Source organism: Nicotiana sylvestris, chromosome 11, assembly GCF_000393655.2.
Source record: "Nicotiana sylvestris chromosome 11, ASM39365v2, whole genome shotgun sequence".
Lineage (NCBI taxonomy): Eukaryota > Viridiplantae > Streptophyta > Magnoliopsida > Solanales > Solanaceae > Nicotiana > Nicotiana sylvestris.
This window is the reverse complement of record NC_091067.1, coordinates 122,860,477-122,872,650: the sequence shown is the minus strand read 5'-3', so window position 1 is coordinate 122,872,650 and position 12,174 is coordinate 122,860,477. Positions and strand designations below refer to the sequence as shown.

The 12,174-nt window shown below is 38.5% G+C and overlaps 1 protein-coding gene and 1 long non-coding RNA gene across 2 annotated transcripts; one reads left to right on the top strand and one right to left on the bottom strand.

Annotated features, from left to right (window-relative positions):
- The first annotated feature begins 972 nt into the window (after positions 1-972).
- Positions 973-2,325, top strand: LOC138882019 (uncharacterized). The gene is made up of 3 exons (XR_011403480.1): positions 973-1,289; positions 1,487-1,541; positions 2,162-2,325. It is a non-coding gene; the product is annotated as an uncharacterized lncRNA (long non-coding RNA).
- A 4,937-nt stretch (positions 2,326-7,262) lies between these two features.
- Positions 7,263-10,871, bottom strand: LOC138881595 (uncharacterized). Its single transcript, XM_070161831.1, has 6 exons — positions 10,140-10,871; positions 9,625-10,025; positions 8,691-9,252; positions 7,802-8,301; positions 7,444-7,714; positions 7,263-7,349 (listed from the first exon to the last, which is right to left on the bottom strand). Exons 1-6 carry the CDS (start codon positions 10,869-10,871, stop codon positions 7,263-7,265), a joined length of 2,553 nt encoding a protein of 850 aa, XP_070017932.1.
- Between the last annotated feature and the right edge of the window lie 1,303 nt (positions 10,872-12,174).

Sequence of the window (12,174 nt, the reverse complement as noted above, 5' to 3'; positions counted from 1 at the left end):
AACTTAAACTTCCTTAAAAGAGACTAAGTGTCTCAAACCTTACCAAAATCATTCCGGATTTGATCCGACCAATCCGATACCACAAAATACGGATAAGGAAGCATAAAGAAACAGAAATGGGGAAAATGGAGCGGTAACTCATGAGACGACTGGCCGGGTCGTCACAATTGGTTGAGATTTTGTATCATTATTTTACTTTCCCTGCAACTATGGACGATGTGTATATGAACTATAAGTGAATTTTTGGAAATCTACTTTACCTTTTGGCTTATTACAGTTATCTAACCTTCTTTGCTAATCATGTTTTTGTGCATAGATATTGGTGGTTCCTCGCATAGATACAATCCCATGAAATTTATATATTTATTTTTTGATTTAATTCTTTTGAATGTGATCGCTAAATTTAATCTACAATAAAGACATGTTTCTACTATATCATTTTTTTTTTGAAATGATGCGGGTACGTATACTAGTGATAAAGAAAGAAAATGTCTTTTACCGTTTAGATTATACATATCAGAAATAATATGGCCCAATTTTGCTTACGCAGTTAGATTTGTCTTTAGGATTGAAATTTTGAGAAATATAAAATACGAAAAGAGGCAGGTGCAGTCCTAAAACTACATATCTATCCATATGATCACAATGTTAGAGAAAGCGATTGTGCTGAAATAAATATAAATCATTCATAATTTAGAAATGTCTATACTTATTAGGGTTTAATATTTTATTAAAATAAATTTTATGACCGCGCGAAGCGCAAATAAATTTACTAGTATATATATAAAGTTGAGCCTCACATAGTTGATGTGGCATACCTCTAAAACCTGTATACCTATTTTTCTTTTATCTCCTTGTTCTGACTTCCTTTTCTTTTAATGCTCCAGCATCAAAGAAGATGCCTTTTCCCATCCCCTGAATAGTTACTTCACTTTAAATTCTTATTAATTACTCTCCCAAATGTAACGTATATCCTCTCTAAAATTTGTACAGACTTTTTAATCTTTATCCACTCCTGAATATTCTTTACCCACGAAACCAACAAATATCAGTACCTTTCTCCTTCTTCTTCAAATTTGCAGGGGTTCTGGTGATCTTTTATCGTCCTTTTGATGTGGGTTTGGAGCAGTTGAGACACAATCATCATAATCACCTTCAGATTTTTTTTTTTATTTTCTTGTGGACACCTTTAATTTTGCTTTCTTCTTTTTCAGCATTAACATCTAAACTTACTTGTACACTTTAGCAGTGACGAAGATAACAACAGTAGAAAGCAATGCCATAAAAAGGTTAGGAAGTTTTATTCAGTCATAATTCATTCATTGTTTATGCAGTTATTATTTGAAAACTAGCAGTTCAATGCGATTTGTGTATTAGTTATGCATATGGCAGTTTTTTGTCGAGAAATATACGAAATTTGGTCTGATCTTCAATTTTGTCACAAACATTTATGTCGGATGCTTACTGGACGTGCTTCAACGGCCAGATACTGACGGCATCTCTTTCTCATATCACCGAAAAATGCCCTCGGACTAAAGATGGTACTCCCATGCTCTCTTTGAAGTCATTAATCTTTATCAATTCATTCTACGTCGTTGTTTTTTTCAGAATTAGCAAAAACTAGGTTTACTTCTTTTACTTAGTAGAAAACATATATACGTACTTTCTAATTTTTACAACAGTTATTGGGTGTACGAGTCGTCTCAATCCGTTCATTGTTAGAGATACAACTATTAGCTGATGTTATCGCTATGAGTCTATCAAGAAGCCTAATTTTAAGAGAAAAATATATAGAATTCTGATAGGTAAGTTTATGCTTTATAGGTTTTTTAAATAGATATCCGGAAAAACTATTGATGCTTGATGAGATTATTAACTAGGTGCAATCCGATCCACTGCCAAGTTGAGGTTAAATTACTTAGATGACATTAGTTTTAGAGTGTGCAAAATCGGACTTTGCAAACTTGGTGTTCAATTTTTTTGGATAAATGATTTTTTATTTGTTTTGCCCAAAAAAGAGTAAAATTTAAAATATTTTCAACCTTAGTTTTTCAAATCTTTCAAAAACTCAAATATTAGTCATTAGTTTCAATTTAAGTTCCAAATGATGTGAGTTAAACTTTAGAAAGGTAGCTGAATTCTGTATGTGTGCTCCATGTAGTTTCTATCAATGAAGTTAAGTCTGAATCCAAGAATGGACTTCAATATAGAATGTCTTCTCTCCAAGGATTTTCAATCAGAGCAAACTTATGGTATTACTCACGAGTTTTTGGCTATAATTGTTCATGAATTTTGTGACAACTTCAGATTATTCATTCCATTGGATTGTGTCGCATCATACTAACAAAAGTAGCTGCAGAGTTTGGATTCCAGAGTTATGAAGTGTATTTAGAGAAAAATTTAGTTCATCAGATCTGTTGAGAAAAACAACAGTCAAATTATACTGAAAAACTCTTAGTACAAACCTTATTCCTATTCAACTTGAAACATTCGTTTAGTAGTGACATAATGACTTATTGCCTCCTCTACAATAGCATTATAAGCTTCATCATCCTCTTTTCCTTTTCAGTTGCAGTCTATCGTGCTCATCCTTTCTTCTTTATAATCACTCTGTTTAATAAGTTTGCTTGAATTCCTATTTTTTTAAATATTTTTCTTAAATTGTCTCATGCGAGAAGATAGCAATGATATATCAAGATTAACCTTTATTACAATCTTTAGTTGGTGATTTAGAGTATCGCCTATTGAATTGTTAAAATTGTTGTCTTGTCACTGCTTCTACAATTGTTCAATGTGATTGGGACTATTAAAGATACATGTTTAATTGCTGTCACTTCACTCATGCTTTACGGCCTTGCCGAGTTATGGCTCCAACTTTTGTTACGTTTTTCACTTCTTTTAACCGTTTTAAATGGATTTCAATTTGTAATACACATACACATTAAAAGTTACTATATGCATATACAAGAAAAATAATATACAAGAAAAATATAATCAATTCTATATAAAAAATATTTACAATATATCAATTGCGCGGGCTATATCACTAGTAGATAATAAATTTGTACTAATGTAGCCTCTTTAACTGCTAAGTATTGCTTTCATCTTCCGATACTTTATTGCAAAGGTACATACTATATCAACATTTGGAATATCCATTCAATCTTTGCTCCTTTGAGCTGTGATGACCCAAAATGTCATCTCGTATTTTAAGATCCAATTCGGGGTTTCGAGGTCTTCAAAACCTCATTTCCTTCCTCCTCGATTTACGTGCGTAGTCCAAGCGCATTTCCGAAAAGCCTTTATGTAAAATTTGAGAAACAATATTGAGTTTGCCTTTAAAAATTGATTTAAGTTGACTTCGGTCAATATTTTTAGTGAACGGACCTGGACCCGTAATTTGACTGTCCCGGAGGGTCCGTAGTAAAATATGAGACCTGGGCGTATGCCCAGAATCGAATTCCGAGGTCCCTAACCTGAGAAATGAATTTTTGAAAAAAATTGTTAACTGAAAAATATAGTTATTTTGTTTAGAAATTGAACAATGCTTGAACTTGTTGGTATCAGGTCCGTATTTTAGTTCCGGAGCATGGTACAGGTCCATTATAATATTTAAACCTTATCTGTGAAATTTGGTGAAAAAACGAAAGTAATTTAACGTGATTCGGACGTCTAGTTGTGAAAATAGAAATTTCAAGTGATCTTAAGGATTTAATGAGTTTGGGGTTAAATTCGTTGTTTAAGATGTTATTTTGGCAATTTGATCGCATGAACAAGTTTATATGATGTTTTAAGACTTGTGTTCATGTTTGGTTTGGAGACCGGAGGACTCGGGTGAGTTTTGGATAGGCTACGGAGTAAGTTTGGAACTTAGAAATCTGCTGTTGCAGCTGATACCTGTGTCAGGCCTCTGATCTCGCAAGGCTTCGCATTTGCGAGCTTAACAGTCATGGCAATTGCAAGGTCTTTATCGCAATTGCGAAGAAGACCTAGGACACCATGAGTTCGCAATTGCGAACATATCTTCGCATTTGCGACAAAAGGATTCGCATTTGCGATAGTAGCAAAAATGCAACAGGTTCGCATTTGCGACGCCTGTCTCGCATTTGCGAGTTTCGGTGAAGCTTTGGTCGTAAATGTAACATCTGCAACTGTGCAAAAAGGGACTTAAACGGGATTTTTGATTCATTTCTCAAATTTTCAAACTCTAAACTTCTAGAGGCGATTTTCCAAAGACCAATTCTTCCCCAAATCATAGGTAAACGATTTCTAACTCTTTTCTTTCAATCTATCTCATCTTTCTACAAGATTTCATCACAAAATTTAGGGATTTTCATGGAAAATTAGGTGTTTTTGGGTAGAATTTAGGAATTTTAAAATTTGGGGATTTAGACCTCAAATTGAGATCGAATTTTAAAACCAATTGCATATCCGAGCTCGGGGGTGAATGGGTAATTGGGTTTTGGTCCGAACTTCGAGTTTTGACCAAGCGGGTCCGGGATCGATTTTTGACTCTTTGGGGGAAAATGTTAGAGAATCTATAATCATGCATTAGTATTGGTTTCTTTGGCATTAGTTGGTGTTAATAAGTAATTATGCATAGATACGAGCGGATTGAAAGTGAAAACTAAGAGAAAAGCGGTATTTGAGGCTTGAGCTTGGCCTTGGAATCGAGGTAAGTGTCGTGGCTAACCTAGCTTGATGGATTAGGTATTGTTGCCTTATTTTCTACTTGTTTACTTGTTAAGTACGATGTATATGTAAGGTGACGAGTATCTATACATCGTTGTCAGGTCATAGCATGCAAGGGAGTCTTATACTTGTGACCGTTGTGTTTCTTTGTATGTATTGTTCCTGCTTAAACTAGTTATTACTCATGTTAAACAAGTCTTATTATGTTTTTTTCCTGGTTTTGGATATTGGTTGAGTATTGGCTTCAGTTGAGATTTCTGTTGTGAAATTGAGTGATGAAACGAAGTTGTTTGATTGTGATGCCCTTGCCGGGTTATTATTGTTTCTGTTGTTTCTTATGGTGAGGAAGAGTGATAAAGCACGAAGGGTAATGCCGTGCACATTTATATTATTCATATGGTGAGGAAGAGTGATAAAACACGAAGGGTGATGCCGTGCACATTTATATTGTTCATATGGTGAGGAAGAGTAATAAAGCACGAAGGGTGATGATGTGCACATTTCTATATTCATATGGTGAGGAAGAGTGATAAAGCACGAAGGGTGATCTCGTGCACGTTTCTATTATTGATTGCATGGTGAGGATTGAGAGTAAAAGCACGAATGGTAATGCCGTGCATTTTCTGTTTACTGTGTTTATTTGTTGTTATCGGTTCAAGTGTACTAGCTGTTTAGATTTTCTTTATTGTTGTGATTCTGTATGTTGGAACCCCCATAGCATGTTGCTCCTTCCCGTTCATTTCTGCTTAGCTTTTATTACTTGTTATTCTGTTAGTATATTATTTAACTGCACAGGTTTATGTTATTTGTCGTGTCCTAACCTCGTCACTACTTCGCCGAGGTTAGGCTTAGCACTTACCAGTACATAAGGTCAGTTGTACTGATACTACACTCTACATTTTTTGTGCAGATCCTTGTACGGGACCATATGTTACACCCCATATTTTCGTACATGAAAATATGCCATAAATAAATTAATGAGAGCCCGATAGTGAGATGTCACGTCCCACAGTATTATATTATGGTGATGTTACGCTTTGCAGTATTAAGTTACGACAATGTTGCACCCTGAAGTATTGTACGTTAAAATTTCATTTTCAGATAACCGACGTAGACTCGGGGATGAGATCATCTTGACGTTAACGTACTTATGCTATTTATAACAGGCGATAAATAAGTGTTATGAAGGATAAAGGGGTACACAGATTAAAGAAAACGAGTTTCGTTGGAAGTTATCAATTTGGAATAAAATACGGGTCGAGCGATACTACCCGATGATTATGAACTAGTACCATGCAAGGTACCATATGACCACGGTAGTATAATATATAAAGTATATATGAAGTATTTTTAAAAATAAATAGAATTCTAAGTAATTTGTGATAATTCTTAAATTTTGCGGGTAATAGATTAACCGGGTAACGAAACACTACCCGGTTAACTAATAAATGGATAAATTTAATCAATTATCCTAAAGAGTAACGTGGAAACATGCCACACATTAAAAGAATGACTCTTCAAGTCATTTCATTATGTGGCAATGTAACATAAAGTCATTTAATGACTCATAAGGAACATGAAAGAACAAAAATCAAAATCTGATTCTTAAAGTTTCAAAAAGACCTTTTGTCTTTAGAAACCAAACAAAAATAAACGTGAGTGAGATTCTTAAGGAACTAAAAACTTAAGAATCAAATTTTTCAACATTTCAAAGCCAAAACGTGAAACCAATTTCAAAGCCAAAAACGCAAAACCAAACAATCGCATGTTGTCTTGAACCAGAGAATCAATTTTGTCAACACTTCAAAAATTTCGATAGAAATTTCAGTTCAAATTTCAATCTAAGATTCAAGCATAGTTTTCGTTCAAGAATTTTGCAGAAACGGGTATGTTAAGGCTATCCCTTCTTTCTTTTGGCACGATCCATACGATATGAACGAAACGTGCAAATGCACAAATTCCATAAGTGACTCTACTCATAGAAGTAATAGAAATATCTATGTTCTTTAGTTCTCATGTGTCATAATATTTTATCATCTGTTCATGGGTCTCAGAAAAATACGAAAGTTGAAAAGATGTTACTTTATGATATTGCTCAAGAGGCAAAGTGGTCTTATGACCTTCCGAATGATTTTATTGACGTACTTTTCATGCATTGCATTCATGTGCATTGACCCATAACCATATGACGTTATATACGCGTATATATGTAAATATATGTATATGGAATGGGAAAAGGTTACGACGTTATATACGCACCACCACCTGATCAGCTGGTATATGATGATGATGTTGCCCACAGTGGCCGAAATATGATTCAAACGGCATTATATACGCATATATATGTAAGTATGATTCAAACGACGTTATATACGCGTATATATGTATGTATAAGGTTCATCCTAGTAATACTGGCAGCTTTCACGAAAAAATCTTTTCCTTTGGACCGATGAAAGGTCGTGAGGAACTATACAGGTAATTAGCAAAGTCTGCATACCATGGCGCTTCCTGATGAGTGGTGGCGAGCAGTTGCTCGTCTGGAAAAGTTTCCAGTATTTCCTCAACCTCAACTACATTTTCAGCTCCCTCAAATCGTGATAGATGATCAACGACTTGATTCTCAGTGCCCTTACGGTCACGAATCTCAAGATCGCACTCTTGCAATAACAACACCCAACGAATCAGACGTGGCTTAGATTCTTTATTTTTAATTAAGTACCTAAGAGTTGCATGGTCAGTATATACAATTACCTTAGACCCTATCAGGTAGGATCGGAACTTGTCAAGCGCGAACACTACAACCAACATCTCCTTTTCAGTCACAGTGTAGTTCAACTGGGCTCCACTCAACGTTCTACTAGCATAGTAGATTGGGTGCATTAGTTTGTATTTCCGCTGGCCCAGCACTGCTCCCACTGCATAGTCACTGGCATCACATATTAGTTCGAACGGTTGCTCCCAGTTGGGGGCAACTATGATGGGTGTTGTGACCAGTCTCTTTTTCAACTCCTCAAATGCTACCCTGCAATCATCAGAAAACAAAAACGGGTGATCTTTTTCTAACAACTTACAGAGAGGGTTGGCGATTTTGGAGAAGTCTTTTATGAACCTCCGGTAAAAACCGGCATGTCCAAGGAAGCTTCTGATGGCTTTGACTGAAGTTGGTGGAGGCAGCTTTGCTATTACATCAATTTTCGCGCGATCCACCTCTATTCCCTTGCTTGACACCCGGTGCCCCAAGACTATGCCTTCTTGTACCATGAAATGACACTTCTCCCAGTTCAGAACCAAGTTAGTCTCGATGCACCATTTCAGCACACGCATCAGATTTATCAGACACTCATCAAATGAATTCCCCACCACTGAGAAGTCATCCATGAACACCTCCATTATGTCCTCAACCATGTTAGTGAATATGGCCATCATGCACCGTTGGAATGTGGCAGGTGCGTTGCATAGGCCAAAGGGCATCCGTCTAAAGGCATAAATGCCATACGGGCATGTGAAGGAGGTCTTCTCTCTGTCCTCCGGTGCAATGGAGATCTGATTGTACCTTGAGTACCCAACCAGAAAATAGAAGTGTGACCTCCCTGCCAATCTGTTCAACATCTGATCAATGAAAAAAAGTGGGAAGTGGTCTTTCCGGGTGGCTAGATTCAACTTTCGATAGTCCATACAAATTCTCTAGCCTGTGACGGTTCTTGTTGAGATCAATTCATTGTTGTCATTTGTCACAATCGTCATGATTCCCTTTTTAGGAACACATTGCACTGGGCTCACCCAGCTGCTGTCAGAGATTGGGAAAATAATTCCCGCATCCAACCATTTTATCACCTCCTTCTTCACCACTTCCTTCATGTTGGGGTTCAGCCTCCTCTGATGTTCCCTGGAAGGTTTGTGCCCCTCTTCCAGCAGAATCTTGTGCATGCAGTAGGCGGGGCTGATCCCCTGATGTCTGCCATGGTCCACCCCATGGCAATTTTGCACTCCTTTAGTACCTGTAAAAGTTTTTGAACCTGCACATCTAACAAACTAGATGAGATAATAACAGGTAATGTGGAGTCAGGTCCCAGAAATTCATACCTGAGGTGAGCTGGCAATGGCTTTAACTCCAACTTTGGTGGTTCTTCAATAGATGACTTAGCTGGAGGAGTTTCTCTCTTTTCTAAGTGCAAGGGCTCAAACTCTAGATTTCTCTCCCAGAACCCTCTACCTTCCAATGCCAACACCCATTCCGCCAAATCCTCACCATTCACTTCATCTAAGTTCATCAAACATGCAGCAAGGGGGTCCTCAATTGTCAACACCTCATCATCGGACTCTACAATTACATCCACGACATCAATAAGAGAGCAATTGGCGAACTCGCTTGGTCGCCTCATAGACTTCTGCACATTGAATGTTATTTCCTCATCATTGAGTCTCATTTTGAGCTTCCCAGTCTCACAGTCAATCAGAGCTCTCCCCGTGGCCAAGAATGGTCTTCCTAAGATTATAGGAATCTCTTCATCCACTTTGCAATCCAAGATCACAAAATCTGCAGGGCACAAATTTCCCCACCTGAATAAGCACATTATCAAGGATACCGAATGGATGCTTCACAGTCCTGTCGGCCAGCTGCAACAACATGGAGGTGGGTCTAGCTCTCCCAATGCCCAACCTCTTATAGATAGCCAGGGGCATAAGATTAATGCTGGCCCCTAAGTCACAGAGCGCCTTAGCAAAGGCAAAATTCCCAATAGTGCATGGAATTGTAAAGCTACCTGGATCGGACAACTTTTCAGCAATAGGTCTCGTCACCACTGCACTACAGGTCTGAGTAAGTGTAACCGTAGCCAAGTCTTGAAAATTAAATTTCCGGGACATCAAGTCCTTCATCATTTTTGCGTACCCAGGCATATCCTTTAAAGCTTCAACCAGTGGAATATTTACCTGGATTTGTTTGAGCATTTCAAAGAACTTTTATACTGCTCCTCCTTTTGATGCTTGGCCAGCCTCTGTGGAAAGGGTGCAGGAGGTCTCTTCTTCCTAATTACTTGGGACTTCTCTTTGTCAGTTACTATTTCAACTACTGGCTCTTCAACTGGCTCAGCTACTTTCTCGGTCTCCTGCTGAATGTTCTTTTCTTCCTGAGCAGGCTGGACTGTCACCTCTGTCAGTATCGTCGACTCATCCAGCTCAATGGGCACTGGAATGAATGTCTCAGCCTGTATATTTTCTCGAGCTCTCTCTTGTTCTACATCTAGATCCCTGCCATTACGGAGACTCACCGCCATCAGCTGCTTTGGGCTCTGATCTTTTGGATTAATCTGGGTGTCTGCAGGTAATGTCCCCTGAGGACGATTGTTCAGAGACATTGAAATTTGGCCCAATTGCACTTCAATATTTTTGATTGCTGCATCATGTGCATCTACTCTTTCATTTATTTTTGCATTGGACCCAATAACCTGCTGCATCATTGCTTCAAGTCTAGTGAACCCATCTTCTTGCCTTCCACCATGCTGTTGCTGAGGTGGGGGATACCCTTGCTGCTGATTGTTGTACCCCTGTGGCCTTGGATAAGGTGCCATATTTTTGGGAGGTCTCATACCTCCCATGCTTCCAGCATTGTACTGTGGCTGAGGCGGTCTGTATGGCTGCTGAGTTTGCTGACCCCAGTTCTGATTGCCCTGTCTCTGGCCTCCATAGTTTGACACATAGTTCACGTCTTCAGGGTACTGATGATGATGATCATGTTCTGCATTCCAAGGATTACCAACTGGCTGACTAATGCAAGATGTGCACAAGCCCCCATTGGTAGTATCTATAATGTGCACTTGCTGTTTCTGCCCTGATTCCTCCACCTTTTTGGTGAGTATGCTCATCTGTGTCAAGAGGGTCGCCACATTTTCAGCCATGGAATTTGATGGGTCAAAAGGCACTGAGTGCACCACTAGAGTGATAGGTGCATTCATCGTCGTCCACCCCGAATTTTGAGCCATTTTGTCAAGTAGACTCTGACCTTCTCTCCAGGTTTTGCTCAAAAATGCCCCACCAGCTGAGGCATCTACAATGTTCTTCATGATATCTGACAGTCCCATGTAAAACCGTTGTCCCAACATCTGATCTAGAATACCATGGTGTGGACATATAACCAACATTCCTTTAAACCGACTCCATGTCTCATGCAGTGTCTCCATTGGTTTTTGTTTAAAGCTCACGATCTCATAAATTTGTTGAGCTGTTTTGTTGGGCGGGTGGAACTTGATGTAAAATTGCTTGACTAACTCATCCCAAGTTTCTATAGAGTTTATGGGGAGTGAGTTTAGCCAGATCTGAGCAGCTCCTGTCACTGAGAATGGAAATAATAACAGTCTGATTGCTTCCGGAGTTACGTTGGGTTGCCTTTGAGTTTTGCAAATCGACAGGAAGTTCTTCAAGTGCTGCTGAGGATCTTCGGCTGGTGTCCCAGAAAATAGTCCCTTGTTTTGCAGCAAGTGCATCATGTTGTTCGTGATTTGGAACGATTCAGCTTGTATCGCGGGCACAACAATGGCAGTGGCCAGATTGTCAGCTGTGGGTTGTGCCCAGTCATATAGTGCAGCCTCAGGCACATGAGGTGCCATATATCTGACGTTTCCGTTGACATTCTACGTCATCCATGTCAATTTCGAGTTTGTGTGTTTGATGAGGTTGTTGAAGTCTTTTGTTTGCACGGTTCAATACCCGGAATGTTTTCTCGGGGTCTGAGAGTCCTTCAAGTAGTTCTCCAGTCCTCGTAGAGTTTCTAGGCATACACCTATGCAACCACGTCAACAACCTTCAAAAATTTCAATCAAAAATTTGGTGTAGAGAAAACTGACTACACTAAGAATTTTTGTATTTCTATCAATGGTAATTGATAATTCCGTTAACTCCCCGGCAACGACGCCAAAATTTGATCACGCCCAACCATGCCTTATAAAAAAAACCCTGCGGACGTTGCAAATATAACCTGAGTATTCTGCCCAGAGTCGAATCCACAGAGAGTTAACCTATCAATCACTATCTTTAGACCCACTAAATTCTTGAGAACCAATTTCCCCAAACGTTTGAATAATAGTTGATGGTGTCTTCAATAACTAAAATTGCAAGTAAATAAACAGCTGTAACCTAAGGATGCTAAGGTTGTAAAAAATAATGAGAAAACGCTAAGATAATGACTTCCCCTATTGATGGAATCCCTTCTGTTTATGCTTCATACAAATTGACCAACACCTCTCTATCAATCGTGAACGCTCATCTTACCGTAAATCTCTCCCGAGTAAGCACAATAATATACTCAATGCACTCTCCCGAGATATACTAGCTAGCTCTAATTAACACGGTTCACTTTAGATTGCACTCAAGGCTTCGTTATCCCTAATCCTGCCTTTAAACCCGCAGTTATAGATCCCTCTTATACTTTGGGAGTGGTGTTGTTCAACAATAACCTAAATATGCACTTTCTCCCGAGTTATGCAC

Excerpts from the sequence above, each read along its gene's own strand:
- LOC138881595 (XM_070161831.1), bottom strand. The coding sequence starts at position 10,871 with ATGGAGACACTGCATGAGACATGGAGTCGGTTTAAAGGAATGTTGGTT. Across the intron at positions 8,302-8,690 it reads AGGTTCAAAAACTTTTACAG|ATGTTGAACAGATTGGCAGG; the intron begins GTACTAAAGGAG and ends TTCATTGATCAG. Across the intron at positions 7,350-7,443 it reads CCTACCTGATAGGGTCTAAG|AGTGCGATCTTGAGATTCGT; the intron begins GTAATTGTATAT and ends TGTTATTGCAAG.